Source organism: Phascolarctos cinereus, unplaced genomic scaffold (assembly GCF_003287225.1).
Source record: "Phascolarctos cinereus isolate Bilbo 61053 unplaced genomic scaffold, phaCin_HiC Scaffold_7;HRSCAF=346, whole genome shotgun sequence".
Lineage (NCBI taxonomy): Eukaryota > Metazoa > Chordata > Mammalia > Diprotodontia > Phascolarctidae > Phascolarctos > Phascolarctos cinereus.
In genome coordinates, this window is record NW_027556180.1 from 183773389 (window position 1) to 183799974 (window position 26586).

Genomic DNA, 26586 nt, shown 5'->3' on the forward strand with positions numbered 1-26586 from the left:
ATTATGCATCAATAGTTCCACATTTATTGCAAATGTAGTATTATAATTTCATCCCTAGTGCTATGTAGAAAGTTTCCAACATTTTCTATGCTTTTAATAAATGTGTCCTGAAAAAGAAAAGGTGCTTTTAAGTATTTTCATGTTTCTACTTTTCAATTAGGAATATTATTTCAATTAATAGTAAAAATGGCTATTATATTTCAATTATTATATAACTATAAGTACTTTAAAGTGGAATAAATGTTTAATGTACCTTTATTGCCTAAATTTAATATATAGCAAAATAATTCTGCATTGGATTTATATCAGTGCTGTTCTATATTATGACTACAAGTAAAGATAAGCTCTTTTAATGATAATTTTGTCTCAAAATGACAACTAACAACCAGATAAAAGTAATTTTATTAAAACAAGCTTCTTTGGACTGTATTAGGCTAAATAATCATATATTTAGAAATATTCTGTTTGAGGGAAGAAATATTAACTTTGGGGGTTTATTTTTGTTTAGGATGGTGTATAGCCATTTTTAAATGTGTCTGAGAAACAAGGTAATTTTTCTTGAATACCCCAAACTGTAACTACAGGAAAATCAAATATTTTGTTTATACAATGCTTAGAAAATGAGCTGAGAACATTTAGTAGATTCCAGTGTTTTCAGTGTTCCTAAGTTGCTGAGCACAGAAAAAGTCCGAATTTATGGACTCGGGCCCTGTTATTCTTCCAATGACGTCACATAACTGTGAATCGTGGAACTACACTCAGAAGAATTAAAATTACAAGTAACTAAGCAGCAATGAAACGTAACTAGATTGAAACATATTACCAATGTGATTGGTGCTAGAGAAGTGGCATAAAAGATATTAAGGATATCTATGATTACAAAAGGAGATGAATCATTCATTAAAGACAACATAGGGGCCAATCATGAGAAACAACAGAAAACCCAAATAGTACATTGGCATATCTGAGATAGTGAAAACATCAGAGAAAAGCTTCTCCTGTGCTAGGTGAATTATCTCTTTAACATTTATGGAGAAGGGCAGCTAGGTGGAACAGTAGGTAGAGCACCAGCCCTGCAGTCAGCAGGACTTGAGTTCAAATCCGGCCTCAGACACGTAACACTCACCAGCTGTGTGACTCTGGGCAAGTCGATTAACCCCAATTGCCTCATGAAAAAACGATATTATGGAGCAGGTAAGAATATCAAGGTTTTAAAAGGCTGGAGGAGTTGAGATGTGCAACAGTCAAACGTGTAATCTGTCTTATTAAATGGGAAACATTAAACACAGTGGCAGACATCCCTATCTCAAATTAAGGAGGATATGGTAGGAGATGATTCAACTGCATGTTATCAACAATTGTAAAAGGAAAGTAAGTGAAAGTGGAAAAGAAAATATTTTCCTTTAAGTAGTTTTGAAATAAAATCAATAGTTTATAAGTAACTTCTAAAAACAGTTCACATTGTCATTTCAGTATCAACAAGTCATTGTCTTTCTATATAATTATGAACACGGTAAATTATTATCTTAACTATTAAGGTCAAATAACTGGCTATTTTATAAGTTCAGTAGATTTGCTTTTTTAAAATCTCAACTTATAGATTGGATGACCTTATAAGAATGTACATTAAGTAAAATATCCTGAAATCTTCTTTGTCATTTAGTTTTGACAGATAGGCCTCCACCTATAATTCTACAAGGCCCGGCCAACCAGACATTAGCAGTAGATGGTACAGCCCTGCTGAAATGTAAAACCACGGGTGATCCTCTTCCTGTTATTAGCTGGTTAAAGGAAGGATTCACTTTTCTGGGTAGAGATCCAAGAACATCTTTACAAGAACAAGGAACGCTGCAGATTAAGAATTTACGTGTAAGTCATTTTCTTGATATAGCCAGATTCTTCAAAACTACATATTTAAATGATATTTTGTGCATTAATGTTTACTATTCATGCTAAAATTAATAATGTTAGTTTTTCACTTTATGAACAATTCATTTATATCTATACAAGATTTCTATACATCTTACTTATACATCATAAAATTACTAATTTTACAAATAAAGAACTAAAGTTCTTTAAAAAAAAAAGATTTACAGGGGGCAGCTAGGTGGCGCAGTGGATAAAGCACCAGCCCTGAAGTCAGGAGGACCTGAGTTCAAATCCTGCCTCAGACCAAACACTTGACATGTACTAGCTGTGTGACCTTGGGCAAGTCACTTAACCCCAATTGCCTCACTAAAAAAAAAAAACCCAAAAAATAAAAAATTTAAAAAAAAGATTTACAACTTCAGAATCAATAAGAACTTGGAAATGTCTGGTGTGTTTCATTGACTCTAAAAAGCTATTGTATGTAGATTAAGCTAAAAAATGTGCGTGTTGAGGAATAATGGGAGATGAGCTTAGATGTACAGATTTTGTGTTTAGAGAAGTTTCTAGAAGACCACAAGGAGAGGCTGAGAAATTTAAATCAGAACCAGTAGGCAAGATGAAGTTATAATCCTTTAATAGAAGAATGAAACAATGAAAAGGATGTTTTTGAAAATATTATACTGTAATACATGTGTTAAGTAGTCAGAAGTGGAGAGACCAAATGAAGACAGTCATTTAGTATTAGGTGATGCGAATCTGAATTTTAGGGGCTGGTTGTCGAAGAGCTGAAGAAAGGGTGAGTCTAAAAGACGTTAAGTAGGAATGATCCTTAAAACTTTGTGATTGTAAATGAAGACAAAGGAAATAGAATAATCAAAATCAGTCAAGTTATTGAATATGGAGAACCAAGAGGATAGTGATATCAGTTGATTATACAGAGGAAGTACAGGAAAGAGTCAGTATAGGGGTATATTAATATTTCAATGTGCTAAGCTATACAAGAGTTAATATCTCATTGACAGCTAGAGATGCAGGACTATAGAAATGGGAAGAGGTCAGACCTGGAAACCGTGCAATTTCTTGTATTTGTTTCATGAAATAACATTTTCATTTGTAAATATTTTATACATTCATAATTTGGACTGTTTATTTGGTAGATTTTTGTAAAGTAAGTGTATATTAGTTACATGTGTCAGAACCTAAATTTTTATTTTTTACTTCTAGTATATTTGCTTATATTCTGAAAGAGTGCTTCAAGATTAACGACAGCTCTGAAATGATTTTATATGTTCTACTTTTATATGATTCAAGTTTATTTTAGAGAAAACAGAATAAAACAGGGTTGTTCCTTGAATAATAGTAATGTGATAGTGCGGCTCAAAGAAAACAAATTTATAACATTTTTCTTTCATTGTCTCATCACTGATCATAAATTGTTAACCTTCTTTCAATGAAATGGAATTTATTAAAAAATTAATGCTAGCTCTACTTGAGCAAACAATTTAGCCTTTCTCTCTGGGCTAAAGGCAGGTTTGGGCCATGAAGGTTAATGCATTTTTCCTGTACAGCTGGATTAAAGGGTGCGCTTGGATAGTCAAGATCCCCAGTAGTGTTGGAAAGCAGCAATTAAAGGTGGGAGCTTGATGATCTCAAACAAACCTTCCGCACATTGACAGATTTCTGAGTAGTCTCTCTGAGACACAAGCTCTTAGGGGCTTCTCTGCAGCCAACTCTGCAAACATAAGAGTAGGTGATGGAGTGTGCCAGCACATTAATCTCTTTGTTTAAAGCACCTGGCCCATACACATGTAAAAATGAAAGGGCAGAAGGAAAAAAATGTGAAGTACTGGTGACCATCAAAGACAAAGACATTATTTAGAATTAAAATAAACAGGAAAAATGAAACTAAATTAAGGTGCGGGTGATGATGACGTAAAAATGAGCTATGAAAATACAAGAAGCATTTATAGTATTTTTCTCTGGGAAAACTCAAAATGGAAAAAGTATTTCTCTTTCTTCAAAGATCAACTTTAAAGACATTTATGTTTTACTCACACAAGTTACTATAGATAGTCCTCTTTATGTTTCAATTTTTCTTTTATTTTTTATAATGGTTTATTAGTACAAAAAACATCTGTGACAGACCAACTGGAGGATGAAGCATTGTTTTCTTTCTATTAGTCAATTGATATCCGAATGAGTGACTTGTTTTTGAAAACTAAAATAGATCCCATTTAAAGCAACAACAGGTTCAGGTGGCTAATTTCAGGTGGTCTTCCCTTCCCTTCTCTTTCCTCCCCTCCCCTCCCCTCCCCTTACCTTCCTTTCTTTTCTCTTTTCTTCTCTTCTATTCCCTTCCCTTCCTTTCCTTTTGATTCCCTTCCTTTCTCTTCCCTTGCACCTCACCACAATAATAAGGACATTCAATATTACCTAAGCATTCCTCTTATTTCATAGCATTTGCACTTATTAAAAGTTATATGTTTCTCAACAGCTATGATAAAATGCAAACTGTTTTGCTTATTATGACAATAATATTTGTAGAAGAGGACTAGTTTTTTTGTTTGTGTTGTGTTGTGTTTTTTTTTGCTTTGGATGGTATTGTTTTACAGCTTTGTATGCAATCTTCATAACCTATTAAAAACGAAAAACTACTCTTTAAATTCAGCTTGTGAACAATGCTTCCAATAGTCTTCTGTTTCTAATGACTATAGTGCTTGAAGAGCTACAGTTGAAAAAAAAAAGGATTGTGATACAGTAATTCCCCTATCATTCTTTTAATACTATGAAGAAGAAACAATAAGGTGAATTTTCATTTAGAAAAGATATCATATTTCTGTGATGCAATGTATATAACACTGTGTACCTTCATTACTGTGTTTGAGTAGTTTTCATTCTTTTCACAGCACCATTTTTGTTATGAAATAAAATATTTCTGGAATAAATTACATTAATGATATGATGAAATTCATGTCATTTATTGACTCTTTCTCAAATAAGAATATTGCAAGCAAGGATATAATATGGTAAAGAACATTGTGGCAGTCCAATTTAAACACAAGTTAAGAATGCATGAAAGTAAAAACAAATTAAAATGAACATTGTAAAAACCCTCATAAAAACCAAATACTCAAGGATTTACCTGAGAATTGATCCTAGAACCTTCAGCCTTGACACACTTACTATATGAATAAATTATAAACAATATTCCATAGACTCCAGTATTTCATCTTGAATTACTGTCAATCCATTAAAATATTTTTCCTGGGGCAGCTAGGTGGCACAGTGGATAGAGCACTGGTCCTGGAGTCAGGAGGACCTGAGTTCAAATCCAGCCTCAGACACATAACACTCACTAGCTGTGTGACTCTCAGCAAGTCACTTAACCCCAATTGCCCTTACACACACACACACACACACACACACACACACACACACACACACACACACACCACAAACCAAAAAAACCTGACTCCTCTTGGAATTTGGAATTTCAGTGTTCAGCCTGTTCAGGAATTTAATTTTCAGTAGTGGTTATCTTTGTACCACCCTGGTTTTGGTAGAGTATTTGGATTGATATTTGAATTTTAATGGAAATCAAAAGGAGAGATGACTGTAGTATGCTTTTTCCCAAATATTCAAGCAAGTCAAATACCCACTCATTTCAAAACATTAATATTTTAATATAACATAGATTCATTATTTCAAAGAGGTTATATCCATCAATAAAACTATCTGAAACAATTCTAGAAAGAGAAGATGTATACTATATACCAGTTCTCTACCATGTATAGATAGTTATTATTTTATATACATTTAGTGTCTTTTACCACTTTAAGAGATTTGAAATAAGAGTTTTTCTAACTCCCAGTTTGACACTGTATGGTCTGTATGGTATGACTGTGCTCAATAACTTTATACTTTAACAAAATATAGTTGTGTGGATAACTTTTCATTTTGAAATGACGCATAACCAAGAAACATACAAATTAAGTACATACCATGAGATATGTATTGAGATTTACATTCATTTTAAACCTCTCTTTGTTTTATTTTGCCATTCAGTCATTTTTCAGTCATATCTGACTCTCTGTGACACCGTTTGGGATTTTCTTTGCAAGAATACTGGAATGATTTGCTGTTTCCTTCTTTGCCCTTTGCTTTATTAAAAGCCTTTTATAAAGGCTTCTCTAGGAAAAGCAATTTTTTAGGTTTTTAGATTATTCATTTTTATTATGAACTAACTTTGTAGTTGTTTTACTTGATTTGGAATACATTCACTATTACTAATAGTGTACTGCATCAAGCCACAATGCTTTCTTATTTAGTTTCTGCTATTACCATTGGCCCTTGGAACTTTTGATTACCTATCCCCGCCAACAATAGCCAATAGAGATAGGATTTAATATATCCAGGTAAATTATAGCACTGTTGGGAGAGGAGAGAGCTGCATCTGTCTAGCCCCAGTTATTTTCTCCATACTTCTTTTGGTTCAAACCTTGGAGACTGTATATGTTGCTGCACTGAAGTTTTTGAAATACAGTATTAGAGAATTTAAAAAGCAAATTAGGAATTTTAAGAAATACTTTTCTTTGATCCCAGTGTATTCATTGGTGACTTAATCACAAAATCTTTTTCCTCTTTTTTGTTATTGTTCAGTTCCAGTCATGTCCTATTCTTTGTGACCCCCACACTGGGACTTTCAGTCTTGCACTATCTCCTGAAGTTTGTCCAACCTCATGTTCATTGCTTCCATGACACTATCTTTCCATCTCATCCTCTGCCACCCCATTCTCCTTTTGCCTTCAATAATAAATATCTCACACTGCTTCCATGGCACAGTCAATTGAGAGAGATAACATGCAAACAACTGCGTAAAAAATGTAGACAAGGAAAACTGGAAATAGTTTTAGAGGGAAGGCACTAAGATTTAGGAGAACTGGGTAAGGTTTCTTATAGAAGATGGGATTTTATCTGATAATTAAAGGAAGCAAAGAGGCAGAAATGAGGAGGAAGAGAGAGAGTTCTAGGCATAGAAAACAATAAGTAAAAATGTCCGGTGTTGGGAGATATAGTATTGAATAGACATTGAATTGAGGAGTACATGGGGTAAGGAAAGTGAAAGAAAACTGGAAAAGCAGGAAGAGGCCAGGTTTTGAAGAGCTTTAGAAGTCAAGCAAAGGATTTTACATTTGTTCCTGGAATTAATTGGAAACCTCTAGAGTTTATTGAATAAGAGTGGAATGTCATGATTAGCCTGCATTTTAGGAAGAACATTTGAACAACTGAGTGGAGTGGAGAGACACTTGAGGCAGAGAGACCAACCAGAAAGTTATTATAAAAGCATCAGTGTGGTGGCTGTATGAAGAGAAGGAGACACAAATGAGTGATGTTATTAAAGTTGAAATGACAAGACTTGGAAACAGATTAGCTATATGGGCATGGATATGAGAAAGGAGTCACATATGACATCCAGAATTTGAGCCTAGATGGCTGGGAGGATCATAATGATCTCAAGTAGTAGCAGGCAAGTGAGGAAGAGAAGAGGGTTTGGAGTAAAAGAAAGTGAGGCCTGCTTTGGACATGTTGAGTCAGAGATTCTTAAAGGATATCCAATTTAAAATGTGTAAGAGGCCATTGGTGATGCAAGACTGTAGCCCAGGAGAGAGGTTAGAGTAAGCTACATAGGTCTGAAAATTAGATACATAGAGCCCGTAGGATCTAAGATCATTAAGCAAGATAAGAGGAAGAAGAAGAACTAGGATGGAGCCTTGGGAGACATCTGGCATTAGTGGGTATGACTGGGATGAAGATCTTGGTCTCCTTTGAGACCAAGAAAGAACCGTCAGACAGGTAGGAGGAAAATTAGGAGGAGACAATGTCATAAAACCTAGACAGGAGAGAATATTCAAAAGAAAAGGGTAGCTAACAATGTGAAAGATAGTGGAGAGGTCAAGGAAGATGAGGATTGAGAAAAGACCATTAAATTTGCCCATTAAAAGATCATTGGTGACTTTGGAGAGGGTGATTTCATCAAATGATGAGGTCAAAAACCAGAATGCACAGGGTTTAAAACTGATAGAGGAGAGGAAGTAGAGGCAGTGATTGTAAATAATGTTTGTCAATATTTCTCAAATTAATCAAGTTAATCAATGGGTTTAGATAAGAAGATGATTAGAAATACAGAATGACAGCTAGCAGGGACGGCAGGACAAAGTGATTGTTTCTTTTTATTTTTTTTAAATGAGGGAGATGTGGGTATTTTTGTAAGTAACATAGAAGAGGTTAGTAGATAAAAGACTAAGAGAGAATGGAGATAATAAAGGGAACAGTATGCTGCAGAATATGAGTAGGAATTGAATCGGGGATGCATGTAGAGACATTACTTCCTGAAAAATAATGGAGAAGAAATATTAGGGGAAGATGAGGAAGGAAGAAGAAAAATGTCTCATCCAATAACCTCAATTTTTCTATGAAGTATAAGTCAAGGTTTTCAGCTGAGAGGGTGGAGGGAGAAATAGATCTAGGAGGCCTGAGGAAGAATGAAGAGGTTTTGAATATTAGTTATCTAATGTAAGGGCAGAAGCCAGAGAGGAGAAAAATACTGTCAGCATGGTAGTGAAAATTATATCACTAGCACAGTGCCTGGCACGTAGTAGTTACTTTTTTTTTTTTCAGCTGAGGTTGCTGAGTAGTGGTGGTGATGGTAGGGAGTCTGATAGTAGCAGTGAATTCTAACTGCCCTGACCTCAACCAGCCAGTTAAAGATATAAATGAAAGTTAACTAGTACTAGAAAGGTCAGCCTGTTTTACAGTGTCTCATTAAGCTCCAGAAGATGGAAGAAGTAAGAAAAGAAACAATATGAGATAAAGGAAATTATTAAATTATTGAGCAGGAATTCCAAAAGCACGGTGGAGAAAGTAGTTAGATCTGTATTGAGAAATTTGAAGGTAGGAGTAATTTTGAGGAGTTTGGGAGTGAGGGATCATGCAGTTGGGGATAATCAAATTTATACTTGACCAGCCAATGATTCAGAATCAATGAGATAAAGAGAGTACAATGGGATGAGAGTGTGCTGAACATTGAGGAATGAGTCCAGACAAATATTAGTGGCTTGAGAAAGATCCTTTTAAGAGAGCTAAGTTCAAGGCCCTCCCTCAAGGTCCACCCTATGTCCGAAAAGATTCAGAAGGCCTATCTCAAGTAGGCAGGATCAGCCAACAATATGACCTGAAGAAGTACAATCAAGAGACAAGAACTGGCAGTTTAATTTGAGACAGGTTCAGAAAAGATTTCCAGACAGCTGGAGGAATCTCTGGAGCAAACAGACCTGAGATGAGTAGCCTGGATTCAGGCTGACACATTCAGGCTTGGAGAGAGGCAGAGGCCACAGTTATATGGCATGGGTCTAGAGATAGAGTTTAAATTCTTAAGAGAACTAGTGGTTTTTCAAGCAAAAAAAATTTACTCCTCTTCCCCCACCTAACTTCTTTACTTCATTCTTCACACATTTCCATGTGTTTAGAGAAAAGTGAAAGTAAGAAATAACAAAAAGAAAAAGAAATGGTATATCTACTTGTTTATTGCTTATGTGCCCAAGTCTATCTCATAGTCTCTCAATTATAATTTGTTTGAGACATATAATTTCATTTGCAGGCTTATTGAAATAATTTCTCGTATCAGCTCATGTTCCTGAGTATTCTGAGAAAATATTATTCTGAATTTTTTAATGTGACACTATGAATTCTCTATGCATATTGATATTAGGAGAGGAGGATAATAGCTATGTATAGTGAGAAAGAACAAAGAAAAGAAATACAGAGATAGTTAAAGATATAGGCAGATAGACATACAGGTAAAGACAGAATTATTACATAAGTAGAGATTGTTATGTTATAGCATAACAGACTATGTGGTGGGGTAAGGTGAATCATTATGTGGTTTTGCCATATTATTTAAAAAATCAATTGCAGAAATATTATGGAAACAAACTTTAAAATTTCATAACTGAAAAATTATTTGTACTTCTTTTATCATATTGTTTACCTTATAACAGGCTGTCAAACATTTTTTTTTATTTAAGGAATTAAAGATTACCTCAATTGAAATGTAATATTTATCTGGAAAAGTTGCTTTGAAATATTTTGTACTACCCTTTTTTTGCATTGTAGGTTTCTGATACTGGCACTTACACATGTGTGGCTACAAGTTCAAGTGGAGAGACATCATGGAGTGCTGTGTTAGATGTAACTGGTGAGTTCCTAGTGAATGCCTTGAGAGTAGCAGGCTCAAATTTTTTGAAGCATAAAAATATGCCTGATTAATTAACTTCAATTAAATAGAGCCTCCACTAAAGTACTAATCTAATGTTCCAAGAACTTGAAGGTTGTTAGGGTTCTGCCAAGCTATATCTGAGCTCTAACAGCTCTTGCGACTACATAAGACCAGGTGCAGATTGTGATTTGTTGTCTAACTTCCACCCTATTTATATGTAGAAAGCCTAATCATCAGAAGGCTTGCCTCAATGTGATCATATTTTAGAAGGAAGGGAGCAGAGGGGGATTGGCAGTAACTTCTGAAATTGTTAAAAATACAAATTGTCTCTATGAGAAAGCATAGAGAGGTCATGGTCTGTGATTATGAAAGGAGTACCAAAAGTGTTGTATCAAAGATCTAAGTATTAACAAAGAAGAAATCAGTAGTAAGTATTATAAGGACATTTAGGCCAAAGATCATATCATATCTCTTTTCTGTATTGCCACAGTTCCCATCACAATGTCTGCCAATGTGATTAATCAGGACCTACCTGTAGCCATTTGAAAGATAACACTTATGTCAACAAACATTTATTGATCATGACTGTCTGTAGCACACTGTCTTAGGCACTGGACGATGCCAAGTTATTTTTTTTTAAGTCCAAAAGTTGTAGATCTAAAACTAATCTAAGGTGTAAGTGTGAGATGATCCAAGAGAGCCAGTAGGTAATACCTCGTAGTCTGAAATGCTACAGGGAAGTCATCCCAGGAGGGATGGGAGATGCTTAAGAAATTCTGAAAACAGAATGGCAAGCAATTCCAATGGGTAGGGAAAATGAGATTTTATGAAGTAAGTGAAATGGATACAAAGAGGACACAACAACCAATTAAGATTTTAAAAAGAAATGTACTGAAGGTAGAAGAAAAGAGGTAACTAAAAAAAGTGATAAGAGTATGACATGGTCATGTAGAAATAGTGTCAGGAGTGCTCAAGTTCAGAATGAGCTGAATTTGACAAGGAGATCCAAAAACAACAAAAAGGGATATTTGGGGGGGAAATGGATAGGACCTTTATTGGAGTGGGTGTGACAATGATAACTGACAAAAGCGAGATTGCAGAGCTGCTTAATTCTTGACTTTTTTTTCTGTTCTCTTTGCCAAGGAGAATCACCTTTGCGCTGGAAATCATGTAACAAAACAATGAGTAATAGGGAGTTGATACCCAGAATAAGTAAGGAGATATTAAGACAGAACCTTGTTGCTCTTGACTAGTTCAGATCTGTTGGTCCTGAGAAGCATCTTCTAGTCCTAAAAGGACAGGCAGATTTGACTTCTGAAACCCTGTATCTGATATGACACTATTACATTTGAAAGAGTATGGAAAATGGTAATAATAGTAAAAAAAAAAAGAAAGAAATATCCAAATTAAAAAAAAAACTAACAGCCTTTAAAATATAATGTAGTTGGCTTGACTTTAATTCCCGGGGAAATTCTAGAATGGATCATTAAATAAATAGCTATTAAAATTTTGTAATAGGGAATGTAAATTAGAAAGAGCCATCATAACTGTCAATAACAGATCATGCTAGAGTAAGTTCATTTCCTACTTGACAGGATTAGTTAACTAGTAAATGATGGAATGCTGTGGGTATAGTTTACCTGGATTTTTGCAAAGTTTTTTTTTTTAAAAGAAAGTACTGTTCTTGTGGAGAAGACAAAAAGATGTGGACTAGATGGTTACAATATTATTGTGTTCAAAACAGATTGTATGGCCAGATTCAAGGAGTACTATGGCTGTTAATGACTCAATGTCAGGATGATATGTTTCCAGTGAAGTACCCCAGGAATCTGTGCTTGGCCCTATACCATTTAAAATGTTAATCAATGACTTGTATTAAGGCACAGATATTATGCTTATAAAATTTACAGATAATCCAAAGCTATGAGAGATAGCTATCATGTTAGATGACAGAATCAATATTAGAAAAAGATCCCAGCAGTGCAGAGCATTGTGCTGAATCTAATAAAATTCAAAAGGGATAAAAGCAAAGTGTTTCACTTAAACAAAAGCTCAACCTCACCAAGCTTGCTTTCTCTGTGCTTATGTAGGTACAATTATATAGTGACCTGAAAAAAAAAGATATGACATTTTAGTAAATTATAAGCTTAATATGAATAAACAATATATTGTGTAAGTCAAAAAAAAAACAAAAATAAAACAAAACAACTAAAGCCATAATGGGCAATATCAGAAGAAGTATAGCAGTAAAGAGGTGATAGTTCTGCTGTACTCTGTCCTCATCAAACCTCTTCTGAAGGATTTTTCTCAATTCTTGGCACCAGAGTGTAAGTCTAAGAGGAACACTGATAAGTTGGCAAGGAGGGAATCCATCATGATGATGAACTTTTTTAACTTATTTAGACCAGTCCAAGGATAAAAGATATACAATACATGATCAAGCTCACACTAGAGGCCTTTCTGCCTTGGTTGGAACTATAGGACCTAGTTCTAGGATGACATGAGCTCCTCAAAAGAAGAAAAGGACCAATATTTACAAAACTATTTATTAGAAGTTCTTTTAGTGGTGACTAAGGCAGTGCCCTTCAGCTGTGGAATGTCTGAACAAATTCAGGGCAATGAACAAATTCTTTCAGAGAAACCAAGGAAGATTTGTATGAACTGATGCAAAGTAAAATGAGTAGAACCAAGAGAATGATTGATACAATATTCAGTATACATTGAGTCCATATCCTATGAGGATCAGTTGAAAAAACAATGTATATTTAGCCTTCAAAAGAGATTTAAAGGAGACGTGATAGTGATTTTTAATTATTTTAAGGACTGCCATGTAGAAGAGGAATTAGACTTAATTTTGGTTCCAGAGAATAGAACCAGGAGCAAAGATAACAATTCAGTTTTGTTGTCAAGAAAAAACTTCCTAACAGTTAGAATTGTCCAAAAGTTGGAATTTGCTGCTTCTAGAGGTGGCAGCTCCTCTCTTCTGGAAAGTTTTCACAGAGTCTTAACACCTACTTGGTAGGTATGATATAATGGGGCTACCTTTCCCATATGAATTGGAATAAGTAGCCATTAAGGGTCTTTCCATTTCTCAAATTCTGTGATTTTACACAACAAAAAAACATTTCTACAATTAAAAGGAAAGAATCGGAAGTGGGAAAAATGCTTGCAGCCAATAGGCCAGATAAATGTTTGAAATCAAGGCTACAAATAAGTCTCAGTGTTACTTTTAATATTTCACTCAGTGATAACATTAATAGTTCATTGTCCCCCCCAAAAAAAATTTTTTTTAAAATGACCTCTCTGTTCTATTTGTAATAGTACGAACAAAAACCACAACCAATATGTCTAACTAGTGTTATGATATACTAGTGGAAAAGTCAAATATGGAATTTACAAGGAAATAAGGAAACGTCTACATGAGACAGCATAACTGCATCTGAAAAAGAAAGAAAGGAAGGAGAGAGAGAGAGAGAGAAAGAGAGAAAGAAAGAAAAAGAAAGAGAAATGTGCCAAAAGTGGCAGGCAAAAGATAGGAAAACACATACATGCACACACACATTTCTGTTTATTCCTTTCTTGATAAGGGTTTTGCAAATTAAAAGAACTACAACTTGTATGTAATTGCTTGCTTCTGTTAATAGCTATTACATTTATTATCTTTAAGCATGTTATCCCTACCCTCTATGAACTTATACTCTAATGGGGGTGAGTGAGTGGATATGACTCAAATAATTTTAATATGAAAAAGAAAATAGGAGGAAGGATAGCATGGAACATGGAGAGAGCCTTTGCCCTGGAGCCTGAGGACCTGGATTAAAATACCGTCTCTCATTTTTACTACTCTTACCTCAATGGCCTCATCTGTAAAATGGCAGGTGTAGGGTAGATGTCCTCTGAGGTACCATCCAACTCTAGATCTATGATCTTATCATCCTAAGAGTATGATGAGAAGTACTGAGTTCAGAAGAAGAAAAGATCATTCCCCACTTCAGTGAACAGGACATGCCTCATGGAGGAGCTAACGTTTGAGCAAAGGTCACCAAAGTCAAGCTGAGGTTGTGGTGTGAGCAAAGGCATGGAAGTAGAAATGCATGGAACATATGTAAGGGGTAGCGGATAATACAAATTGACTACTGTGCAAAATGCATTTTAGGGCAAGGGTAAAGACAAAGTGACATAAACAAGGTATAAGAGTGGGGAGGGTAAATTGATATCGTTAACAATAATATCTAATAAGCAAGGAAAGTTAACTATTTTATATTTGACCCCCTACAGAATCTGGAGCAACAATCAGTAAAAATTATGATTTAAATGATCTGCCTGGATCACCATCCAAACCTCAGGTCACTGATGTCAGTAAGAACAGTGTCACCTTGTCCTGGCAACCAGGCAGCCCTGGAAGCCTACCAGCTAATGCATATATCATTGAGGCCTTTAGGTATGTGAACAATTTTACTTCTTAATGTCTTTCTTTTTTTAACTTTTAAGTGCTAAGAATTGTAGTATATATTCTTAGAGTACAATAGAGTCATAATGGTGATGTTATATGGAAAATGACAACTTAACCAACTTATGTAGGAACCTTATTTCTGATGATTTAGAAGTCAAAGATGAGACTTTGTTCTTGTTTCCATTAACAAACTGTTTATAAATTGGAAATTAAAATTAGTATTTGCCTGTGTCTTCAGGTTTGCAAGGATATAGTTGAAGGCCCATAAACACAACTGGTCCTTTCTTCTTTATCTTGATCTTTATAGATTAATATGTCATTAGAGCCGGTTAATTGGGAGAGAATAGCTAAAGCTCAGGCACTTTCCAGTTTAGATAGATAGATAGATATACACACGTATATGCATATATGTGTATGTATATGTAGTGTATATATATATATATATATATATATATATATATATGAACAGATTATAGTGAAATCTTTTCTTAATAAGTAGATAGTAAACTGAAATAATTAAAATATTTGAAATGTATATATTCAAAAGTGTTTTTGTAGAATGCCTGAGAGAAAATTTAAAAACCATAGTTAGGTTATATATGCTTTGGGGGAACTGAATTAATGTTTATATTCTATATCTGCATATAGAGTGAGAGATAAGTATATGTATAAACACAAATATGTATTGATTTGATTGTCTTCTAAGACAAACTAGAAAATAAATTAAATTCTTATTTTCTTATCTCAATATGTTTATTTTATGTGATTATGAAATATAAAAGACAAGCTGAATAAACCTAGAATTTTATCAATTTTATAAATATTAACTTTGTTTTTCTATTTCCTTTATTTGCTTTTCTTTAGCAACAGATAGTTAAAGTGCTTTTGAAAATAGCAATTGCTTTTTGATAATTTTACTATTGTGCTGCTCCACTTCTTCTGAAAAATAAACACTTGGAAGCTATTTTTTTTAATCACATTCTTTCCTCATCCTTAATAGAAGAAGCTTTTAACCTTAGATAAAGTGTAAAAATGACTCTGTGACTATTGTGGGATGGCTCTTTGCTCTTAAATTTTAAACTATTTCATCATTCAGAGAGATCACAATATACTGTGAAATGTACAATTTTATTAAGAATGTAAGCATAGAAAGCAATATTTACTCCACGCTCCCTTTCTTCTTTTACAGATGTGTAGTTTTAGAAGGCTCTGTTGTAATGTTGCATGTGGATTTGATGCAAAGAGAACACATCTTGTAACAGGAAAATGTGTTGGCATAATTTACTCTGTAGTCCATTTATTCTTTCTACAGGTTAATTCTTTCCAAGGTATATATGTATATATATATATATATATATAATACACACATATATTTGCATATATTTAAGAGGATCATATTTCTTGTTCAGATTTGATGTTGTGATTCTTGGTCCCCACGCCCCCTTTCCTTTTACAGGTGTTCATTTAGTGGCTGCAGTGCATTTAGCAAAGGCTGTCCCATCTCTTGGGCTGAGTTTAATTTTTTTGTGCATGGCACTTTTGTTAGGTGGGCTCTGCTTTGTTGTGGAATTATCTGAATTCATCAGACTGTTTCATTTACTGAGCTGAAAACTCCAAGTGTTTCGTGTTTTATTATTTATCCCATTTCATTTTAATTTCCAATCATTAAACTTTGTCATTGGAATCCAACCCCATTCTTCGTGCCCTTTTTTCCCCATGCTTGAATTGTAAGTCTTAAATCTCATTTCAGCCAATCAGTGAGCAACAGCTGGCAAACTGTGGCAAACCATGTCAAGACGACGCTGCACACTGTAAGAGGACTGCGGCCGAATACAATCTACTTGTTCATGGTGAGAGCTATCAACTCTCACGGTCTTAGTGACCCTAGCCCCATGTCTGATCCTGTGCGCACACAAGGTAATTTTGGAAAATGCAGACTTTATTCATAGTGCTTAGAAAGATAAATTTAGTGTAGATTTGTGAATAAATTAGTTAAATATGGATCAAGGATAAATGAATATCTCATTATGACTTTTAATATTTGTTCAGTAGGTTTGACTCTGTGATTAAGAAACATCCTGTTCACTTTGGCAAGATATTTTGCCCTTCTCAGCCCTATAGATTTAGTTGCATAACATTCCATTTTACATTCTTTGGCCAGGATTTTATAGAAAAAGTAAAGCCAAAGATGAAGATTTCAGGACACTTAAAGATAGAGGGTAGAGGAGGTGTTTATTACATGCTATCTACCCCTGGTTTGTACATGATTATAATAAAGGAAATTTTTCTCACCTAAGTTATTTGGATAATGAATGGAAAAGCACTTATAAACACCTTATTACATGCCAACCTTAAAATGTCATGTGCTGAGGATACAAACACAATAGTGGGGAAAGTCCCTCTCCGCCAAGGTCATATATTCTAATGATGGAGACTATATATACAAGGGAATGACAGCCAAAGAGAGATATTTTTGTCTGGAAAGTTACAAGGATGGTGAGGGAAGCCATAGAGTAGTAAAATTATATACCCTTTCCACTAGCAAGTGTGTGTGTGTGTGTGTGTGAGTCAATTATGAGAAGATGAGCTGGGAGTAAGATGAACCATTTGGTCCAAAAAATGAAGCTTTTTCTTCCTCAGCAGACTGAATCTTAATGTAAAAGGTTAAGATAGTATGTTCCTTCCATCTCAGCTGGGGGTTTTGCCCTTGCTGAGAAGCTTGTGGTCCAAGTGTTGAAACCTTCCCCCCTTAATTTTATGCCACATTTTTATGTTTTTACTGAATTAGTCCCCTCTAGCCACAAAAGGGAATACAATTATGTAATATAAAAATGAGCTTATCACTTTTTATTACATACGTCTAAAAGAGCTGTTAAGAAGAGGTTAATTACTTTTTATTTGTCAAAGTGTTTTTTTACATAATATAATGCAAAATGGTATTTTTATGCTCTGAAAAGCACCACACAGGCATAAAATATTATTATAATTATAGTGTGTTTCAATGATAGTAACTAGCACACTATTATAATAGGGAATGGTTCCTTAAAGTATTCAAGTGAAATAAAATCATCATGTGACTTTTTAAAGTTACTGACATGACAGTCAAAGAAGGAGGGAAAAGCCATTTTACTATTGTTCACTCAACAGTCATGTGATTAATTTTCTATGATTAAGAGCCTGTCTAGGTAGAAGGAAAAAGCACAATGAGGAACATGAAGATGTGAATAATGGTAATATTTCATTTTTACCAGGATACAAATCTAATTCCATGTCTCTGTATTTAAGGAGTAAATTAAATCATTGAACCTGAAATGTAAGATAAGAAATTAAAATTGTAACTTCAACAATTACAGTGCATTAAGGTATTTCATTTGCCCGAGTAAAAAAAAAATGGCAATTTTGTAGATCATATAATATAGATCACATCAATGTGAATCATAGAAGATTGGAAGTTTTGTATTGTGTGATTAAATACAATAGATTCAGAAGCATTTGTCAGGTCCTGCATCAACTATGCTATTTACCAAAGCCTGTTAAACCAGAATAACTTTTCAGTGAAAAAAAGTCAAAACAGAGCCACCAAAATAGTTTTTGATCTTTGTGTTTTAGTGCAGGGAAGATACAAAATAAATATGCTCTTAACATATCTGTGAGAGGAAAACCCATGATTTTTGTCTGAATTCCAGGATTACTTTTGAGTTAAAGTTGTGTAGCCAATAGCCCATGTAGGCCAATTCAGTCACTGCTACAATTGACATGATATGATTAGAGCATAAAAAACCTTTTTTTAAAAAATAAATGACCTTTTTCAGTTAGTTCAGTTTTCAAAAGTTATCCATGACAACATCTGAACATCTCTTATATTTCTTTCAATGAAGAGCAAATACCTAGACTTCAGCTAAAGTCAGCATTAGAGTATAGGATGATACACACAGCTAAAAATTTATATTAATCAACTAAAAGAAAAGCTTACAGTATCAAATAAATTTAGAAAGCTTTATTGTTCATACAAGCATAGCAAAATTAAAATCAGAAAAAACTGCTACACTATCTCCGTAGTTAAATGCAAATCTATTTTAATGAAGTAACAAGATTCTAATTTTACAGTATCATGAAGTATGTAATATGTAATATAAAAACAATAATGCTATGCAAGCAAATAATCTTATTTGCTTAAATAAATGCATTGTATTTCACAAAGTATAACCAGAAATTGGTATAATAATAAATAAATAATAAAATTAGTATAATAAAGTATAGTATAATAAAATTAGTATAATAATAAAATATAATCAAAGCATATCAGAAGGGAATTTCAACCTCAACTTCTATTGTATAATTGTTGTAAATTTACATTTTTAAAATCAATAACTGGGAATTTATTTTGTATGTACTTTTATTTTATACAATGTGCTTTATTTTGTAGGAATAGCCTTTTTTTTCTAACATGGAATTGCAAACATGCATATATTGATAGAGTTATAGGGCAGTAAAAAGTAGTATAAGTGGGTAGTGAATATCTGTCTACTATATTGCCTTATCATACCAAGGAGATCAATATTCAAACTATCTCCATCTTTTTTCTTTCCAGATAACTTTTCATTAAATCACTACTTCTGTTTAGGACAAAAAGGGAGGAAGATATTTCCACCAAAATTCTACTCCAGCCAATCACCCCTTCCTCACTTCTAACATACATACACATACGCACACACATATACATATACGTACACACATATAAACATACATATGTACATACATATACACATACATGCAAGTACACACACACATATATATACCTATAAACTCAGGTCAGCCATATTTCCCCTTCATGTTTGTTTGTTTGTATTTTATCACTATTTTGAATTTCTGGGCAAAACATGGTTAGAAAAGTAAAGAAAGCCAGTGGTATCACAACACACTAGCTATGAGTGTGCTAGGTAAACATGTAGTTGCCTGAAGAATTAATTTACTTTTCCAAAGTGCTGCATTTATTAGTAGGGAACAGCTTGCCCATGAAGTTCCTAGATTTGAGTAGAAATGACTTCTTGATAAGCAAAATTTCTCTACTATCATGAGATAAATATTGTAACAAAATATTTTAGTTGATATCTTGTTTATCAGTAAGAAAATAATATCTGTATGAATAGGCCCTGCTTAGAACATGTTTTTCCACTGTGGAAACTTAACCTTCTCGTGAAGGTGAGGATGACTTCTTTTTCAGCATAACATTATGTGAAGAGATACTTAAATATTATTTGATGATTTATTTTATAAGGCCAGGTTATGCCATATCCTTGTGCTAAAATAATGCTATAAATCTGATTATATAAGTTACTATAAAACAAAAATAAATACTATAAAACAAAAATAAATGATTGTGTACCAACAGATATAAGCCCACCAGCACAAGGAGTAGACCACAGACAAGTGCAGAAAGAACTGGGGGATGTCATCGTACGTCTTCATAACCCTGTTGTGTTGACTCCTACCACAGTTCAAGTTACATGGACAGTAAGTGATTTGTAATACATAAGTAATTCTTCTTTATTGTATTCCTTGTCTTAATTTAATTGAGACACTAAAGACAAGTTATTTAATATACAAATGAAAAACCATACAAATTGAATGAAATATTAGTTTTGATGGAAAAATGTTATTTTGAATCCAATATATATATTGTGTCCAACATGTTTAGGTTTTTTGAAATTATATAGTAAATGTGATAAGAAAATGCCCATCTTTATGTGAACTCAAAGCAAAATGTATCAGTAATTTTTTAAAGTAGAAAAAATGCTTTTCTGAGCTAGTACTTATAACAGCAACACAATAACAAAAAAGATCTAGCAAAATAACAGGAGAATATGCAATGGTTTCTGACAAAGCTAATGCCAACCAAGAATTGGTTTCCAAGTTCTGTTCCTGCTTTGTTGTTATTCATTCGCTTCAGCTGTGTACTGCTCTTCATGACCACTTTTGGGGTTTTCTTGGTGAAGATACTTTGCCAAAGATACTTCTTTGCCCAGCTCATTTTACAGATGAGGAAACTGGGGCAAACAGGGATGAATGACTTGCCCAGGGTTACACAGCTAGTAAGTGTCTCAGGCCAGATGTGAATTTGTGTCTTCCCTACTCCTTGACCAGCATTTTATCCACTGTGCCACCTAGCTGTCCCAATGTGCTATGTCCAAAATGTTTTTGAGTGCTGATTTTATAAGATGCTGTTTGATTTAAACACCAGCAAAACTGATGTGCTTTCCCAGCCTTATATTCTTTTTTGAACTCCTGAAAAAAGAGGAAACATTAATAATTGCTTAAGCAAGTGTCTACTTCCTGATAACTACACTATTTTTAGGAGAATAATCTACACATGCTTTATCAAGATTTTTCTTGTTAAAGGTATGAAGAAGCAGGTTGGTACAACCTGTTATTTGGCTGATTCTTTCTCCATAGTTTCATAATTGGCTGAAATTCCCACTCTGCAGATTGATTGTTGATTATTTCAAGAACAACACTTAATTAATGCAAAATCCTGCCTTAAAGACTTTTTTTCCTTCCTTCCTTCCTTCCTTCCTTCCTTCCTTCCTTCCTTCCTTCCTTCCTTCCTTCCTTCCATCCTTTCTTTCCTTCCTTCTTTCTTTCTTTCTTTCTTTCTTTCTTTCTTTCTTTCTTTCTTTTTCTTTCTTTCTTTCTTTCTTTCTTTCTTTCTTTCTTTCTTTCTCTCTTACATGTGTTTTTAAAACTTTGGGTTACAAATTTTATCCCTTCCTCCCTCCCCACCCACCCTCATTGAAAAAGCAAGCATCTCGATACAGGTTATAGACTTGTAGTCACGCAAAACACTTCCGTAGTAGTCCTGTTGTGAAAAACTAAGTATATTTCCCTTCATCCTATCCTACCCCCCATTTATTCTACTCTCTCTTTTGACCCTGTCCCTCCTCATAAGTGTTTGCTTCTGATTACCCCCTCCCCCAATCTGCCCTTCCCTCTATCAACTCTCTGCTGTCTTGTCCCCTTCCCCCCTTATTTTCCTTTAGGGTCAGATAGATTTCCATATCCCATTGTGCATGTTATTCCTTCCTTAAGCCAAATCCTATGAGAATAAGATTCATTCATTCCCTCTCACCTTCCACCATTTCCCCTCTACTGTAAAAGCCTTTTCTTGTCTGTTTCATGTGAGATAATTTACTTCCCTTTTTCCTTCTCTCAATATAATCCTCTGTCACCCCTTAATTGTGTTTTACAGATATCACCGCTTCATCTTCAACTTACCCTGTGCCCTCTATCTATCTATACATACATATAATTTTTTCCCTCCCACTACCCTAATACTGACAAAGGACTCATGAGTTACAAATATCATCTTTCCATGCAGGAATGTACACAGTTCAACCTTAATAAGTCTCTTATGATTTCTCTTTCCTGTTTACCTCTTCCATGTTTCATTTGAGTCTTGTATTTGAAAGTCACATTTTATAATCAGCTCTGGTCTTTTCCTCAGGAATGCTTGAAAGTCCCCTATTTCATTGAATGGCCGTTTTTTACCCTGAAGGATTATACTCAGTTTTTCTGGGTAGGTGATTCTTGGTTGTAGTCCTATCTCCTTTGCCCTCTGGAATATCATACTCCATGCCCTGCGGTCCCTTAATGTAGAAGCTGCTAAATCTTGTGTTATTCTGATTGTGTTTCCACAATGCTTGAATTGTTTCTTTCTGGCTGCTTGTAATATTTTCTCCTTGACCTGGGAACTCTGGAATTTGGCTACAATATTCCTAGGAGTTTTCCTTGGGGGATCTCTTTCATTTCTATTTTGCCCTCTGGTTCTAAAATATCAGGGCAATTTTCCTTGATAATTCTTGAAAGATGATGTCTAGGCTATTATTTTTTTGATCATGGCTTTCAGATAGTCCAATAATTTTTAAGTTCTCTCTCCTGGATCTATTTTCCAGATCAGTTGTTTTTCCAATGAGATATTTCACATTCTCATCTATTTTTTCATTATTTTGGATTATTGTTACAGTGCCTTGATTTCTCAAATCATCACTAGATTCCAATTTCTCCATTCTAATTTTTATGGAAATATTTTCTTCAGTAATCTTTTGGACTTCCTGTTCCTTTTGGCCAGTTTTGCTTTTCAGGGCATTCTCCTCATTGGCTTTTTGGACCTCTTTTGCCATTTGGGTTAGGCTATTTTTAAGGTGTTATTTTCTTCAGTATTTTTAGGGTCTCCTTTAGCATCACTCTCAGTTTTTCCTCTACTCCTCTTACTTCTCAGAATCTTTTTTTGAGCTTTTCCATGGCCTGGGACTGATTCATATTTTTCTTGGAGGCTTTGATGTTGGCACTTTGGCTTTGTTGTCTTCTTCTGGTTGTATGTTTTGATCTTCTTTGTCACCAAAGTAAGATAGTATAGTCTGACTCTTTTTGTACTGCTTGCTCATGATCATGGCCAATTACTTGAGTTATAAACTCCTTGTTAAGGTAGGAGTTGCAGTGTGGAGAATGTACTGTCCCAAGCTTCAGGGGTTTTGTGCAGCTGTTTTCAGAGATACTTCTAGGGTCCTGTAAAGTTTCAGGTCTTCCAAGGTGCTATGATCAAGGGCAAGGTGTTTACTCCTTTCCTGGCCTGTGCTCCAGTCTGTGAGTGAGCACAAGCACTTTTTTCTGTCTTGGAACTGTGAGGATTTTCTCTTCACAGCCACTACAAGCTCCACCACACCAGCGCTCCTCCTTGCCCCAGGATTGCCACCCTGAACTGTGACCCAGATCTAAGCATGGGCAAAGCAAGAGAATCCTGCACCAGCAGAGAGATCCCTGCAATCTTCCTCTGATCAGCCACCCAATCTCCCCTCTATCTGTGGCCCGGAAGCTCAGGAGACAGCTGCTGCCCTGGGGCTGAGCTCTGGGAATGGGGCTGGAACCCCACCATGCTTCTCTCTCACCACCACAGAAGCATACTTTTCCCACTGACCTTCTAAGTTGTCTTTGGCGTTCGTGGGTTGAGAAGTCTGGAAACTGCGACAGCTGCATGTGATTCAGTCCTCTGAAGCTTCCTCTAGGTTTGCTGGGGCCTGCGTGCCCATGCCAAACTGTGTTCCTCTCCCAGCCTGGCACTATATACCTTTCCATTCAACCATCCACGATGTTTTTGGCTGGAAATTTGTTTCACTCTCTTTTTGTGGGTTCTACTGCTTTAGAATTTGTTCAGAGCCATTTTTTATAGGTATTTGGAGGGGTCTGAGGGAGAGCTCAAGCAAGTCACTGCTTTTACTCTGCCATCTTGGCTCCACCACCCTTTAAAGACTTTCTTCCAACATGATGTATATTGGATTCATGTCTCTCATGAACCTCAGAGTCATGCAAGATTACTTGAAATTAGAATAACGGACATAACTTTGTTCAGTGGCCATCTGATTTATTAGTGAAATAAAAAACAAGGAGATATGTTTTCCAAAGGTGTTTGACAGTGACCTAGAGAATATGAAATTCAGCTTCTGATTTCTATGACAGAATGTTGACTTCATCAACCTCAGAACCTCCTTAATGAGATTTATATTCATTCAAAACATTTGTCAATAACAGCGGGGGGAAAAGTGAATGAAGAATGCCTATTGTCTAAAGTATGATATACCATAGTATGGCAAGTCACAGAGGTGGTCTGTCAGCATGTAAATCTTTGGCAGATGCTACACATTGACAATGAACTGGCTCAGAATTGAATAGAAAAAAAGAAAGCAGGCTGGATTGCAAATGGAAAATTGTTCAGTCCAATGACCACAGACTTCTTCCTGAAGCCAAGGCCTTTTCTTTTAACAACATTTTTCCAGTAGAGCTAATATGGCTAAAAAGCATGGAGCATCACAATTTCTGAAAAATTAAAGGTACAAGTATAAAAAGAGGAATGGAGAAATGCAGAGTGCCTGGAAGTGGCTTAGTGGAGAGAGGAAGTCAGAAAGATCCATCTTTCAGTGTTCAAATTTGACCTCAAGCACTTATTAGCTGTGTGACCCTGGGCAAGTCTCTCGATCCTGTTTGCCTCAGTTCCTCATCTGTAAAATAAGCTGGAGAAGGAAATAGAAAAGAACTCCAGTATCTTTGCCAAGGAAATCTCAGATGGGATCAGGAAGAGTTGGACAGAACTAAACAAAAACAAGAGTGCCTGGAAGTTGACTGTAGACTGTTAACAACAAATAACTGTATTTTAAAAAAAGTCAATTAAAAATTTTATTAGAGAAATTTATGACTTTACACTTTGGTCTGGTCTTCCATGCTTTCCATAGGAGTAGGAAGAAAAAATTTCTATTGGTTGAGACGGTATAGATGGAATGTGACTTACAGATACATCTGGAAACTGATTTTCAATAAATATCTCTTCTGCTTAAATTATGATTGAATTGATGTGTAACAGCAATTCCACCATATGTAATTGGTTTACAAAAGATCAAGTTGCTCATAAAGCTAATGTTCACAAATATATCATTTCAAAATATAACACATTAAAATCTAAAGGTTATGTTATAACCTAAAAATATTCACCTATCAAAATTAACTTTTAAAATCCACAGCATGGTCTGCATATGCTGCAGAAACAGTATGTTCTCTTTAATAGAATGTGTACAACATTTTACTTTTTCTTCCTCCTGTTACAAATTTTTTTGCTTTTATCCCCTTGAAAAAACTATGGCAACCACATAAATTCAAGTCAAAACACTTGATACTAGATCAGTTATTAAGTAGGTCACCATTATACTATGGTTTAAGGAGTACAGTAGAGTGGGCAAAGCAACATTTTGTCATAAACATGGGGTTCATAAAGTCTGTAAAACATTTAATTAATGAAAATAAAACATGGATAAAACCAATTTACCCTGATTTACAGACTCCCTTCATCTGGAAACAGCTGCTTAATGTTCTTCTTAAAAACACAGCTTGCTTCTTTCAGTATTAACAAGCTATTATTGTGAGTTATGCCTCTCTTTCCCTGCATAAATTCACTTAAAAGTGAATGCAGATAAGTTTACAAAATGCAAACATGATGTTGTTATAACATATGTTGCAAGGTTTCTTAACAGTGACAATTTTGATGAAACATCTCTATTTGGCTTCATAAATTTAACTTTTTGCTTCTTGTTTGACTTGTTTTAATGTCATAACAACAAGCTGTTAGGAATATACATATATATGCATTCTATAATATGCGTACATATATGTGAAAGAAGCAAGGTGGTTGATCTGATAAACACCAAAAATAAATAAATAAATAAATAAGTGTACTCAAGGTTTAGTTCAGGACTCACATATTCTTACTATATCCCCAAATAAGCGTAGCACTAATTCTAGAAAATCTCTGACAGAGAACTGTCAACAGGTGAAGGAAATCCTACTTGTGTAGGCTCAGCTCTAAAAGTGGAATCAACCACCTAGATATCTAAATAGAAAGGATCACATATCTATCTCTCTGGGTTTGGTAGCTATGGAGTTCTAAAAATAGAGAAGTCTCAGACTGAAGTATTTCAACCAAAGTTTGAGTATTACAAATTTAAAATAAAAAGCATTTGTTATTGTTACTTTTTCTTTATTTATGACAACAATAATTTTAGGGCCAAAGAAAAAGTGCCAAAAGACGGTAAATTAAGAAAAATGGCCAAGCACAGTCTGTGGAAAGATTTAAGAATTATATTTGTATAAGAAACTATCCAAATAAAACTGAAACAATAAAATTATATTCCTAGTTTCAACCCTCCCCCTGAGAAGTAAATCCATGCCCTGTGATTTGATTTTTTGGGGGCATTGGGTCATGATGCATTAAATATAAACATTTCTTGAAATATACTTATTAAACATGGCATGTAATTTTATAATTTTAAATAAAAAACTACTGTGTTCTTTTAATGGCTGATTAAGTATTTCTTTTTTTAAAAAATTATTTATTTTTAGTTTTCAACATTCACTTCCATAAGATTTCGAGTTTAAAATTTTCTCCCTCTCC

At 34.5% G+C, this 26586-nt stretch overlaps 1 protein-coding gene across 1 annotated transcript in view; it reads left to right on the forward strand.

Moving 5' to 3' along the window:
* The window catches only part of ROBO2 (roundabout guidance receptor 2), a 709376-nt gene that overhangs the window by 585847 nt on the left and 96943 nt on the right, over positions 1-26586 (forward strand). The window contains exons 10-14 of the mRNA XM_078147421.1: positions 1664-1869; positions 10042-10123; positions 14423-14585; positions 16348-16514; positions 19990-20111. Coding sequence (XP_078003547.1) covers positions 1664-1869; positions 10042-10123; positions 14423-14585; positions 16348-16514; positions 19990-20111 — 740 coding nt within the window. The remainder of the gene's footprint in view (positions 1-1663; positions 1870-10041; positions 10124-14422; positions 14586-16347; positions 16515-19989; positions 20112-26586) is intronic.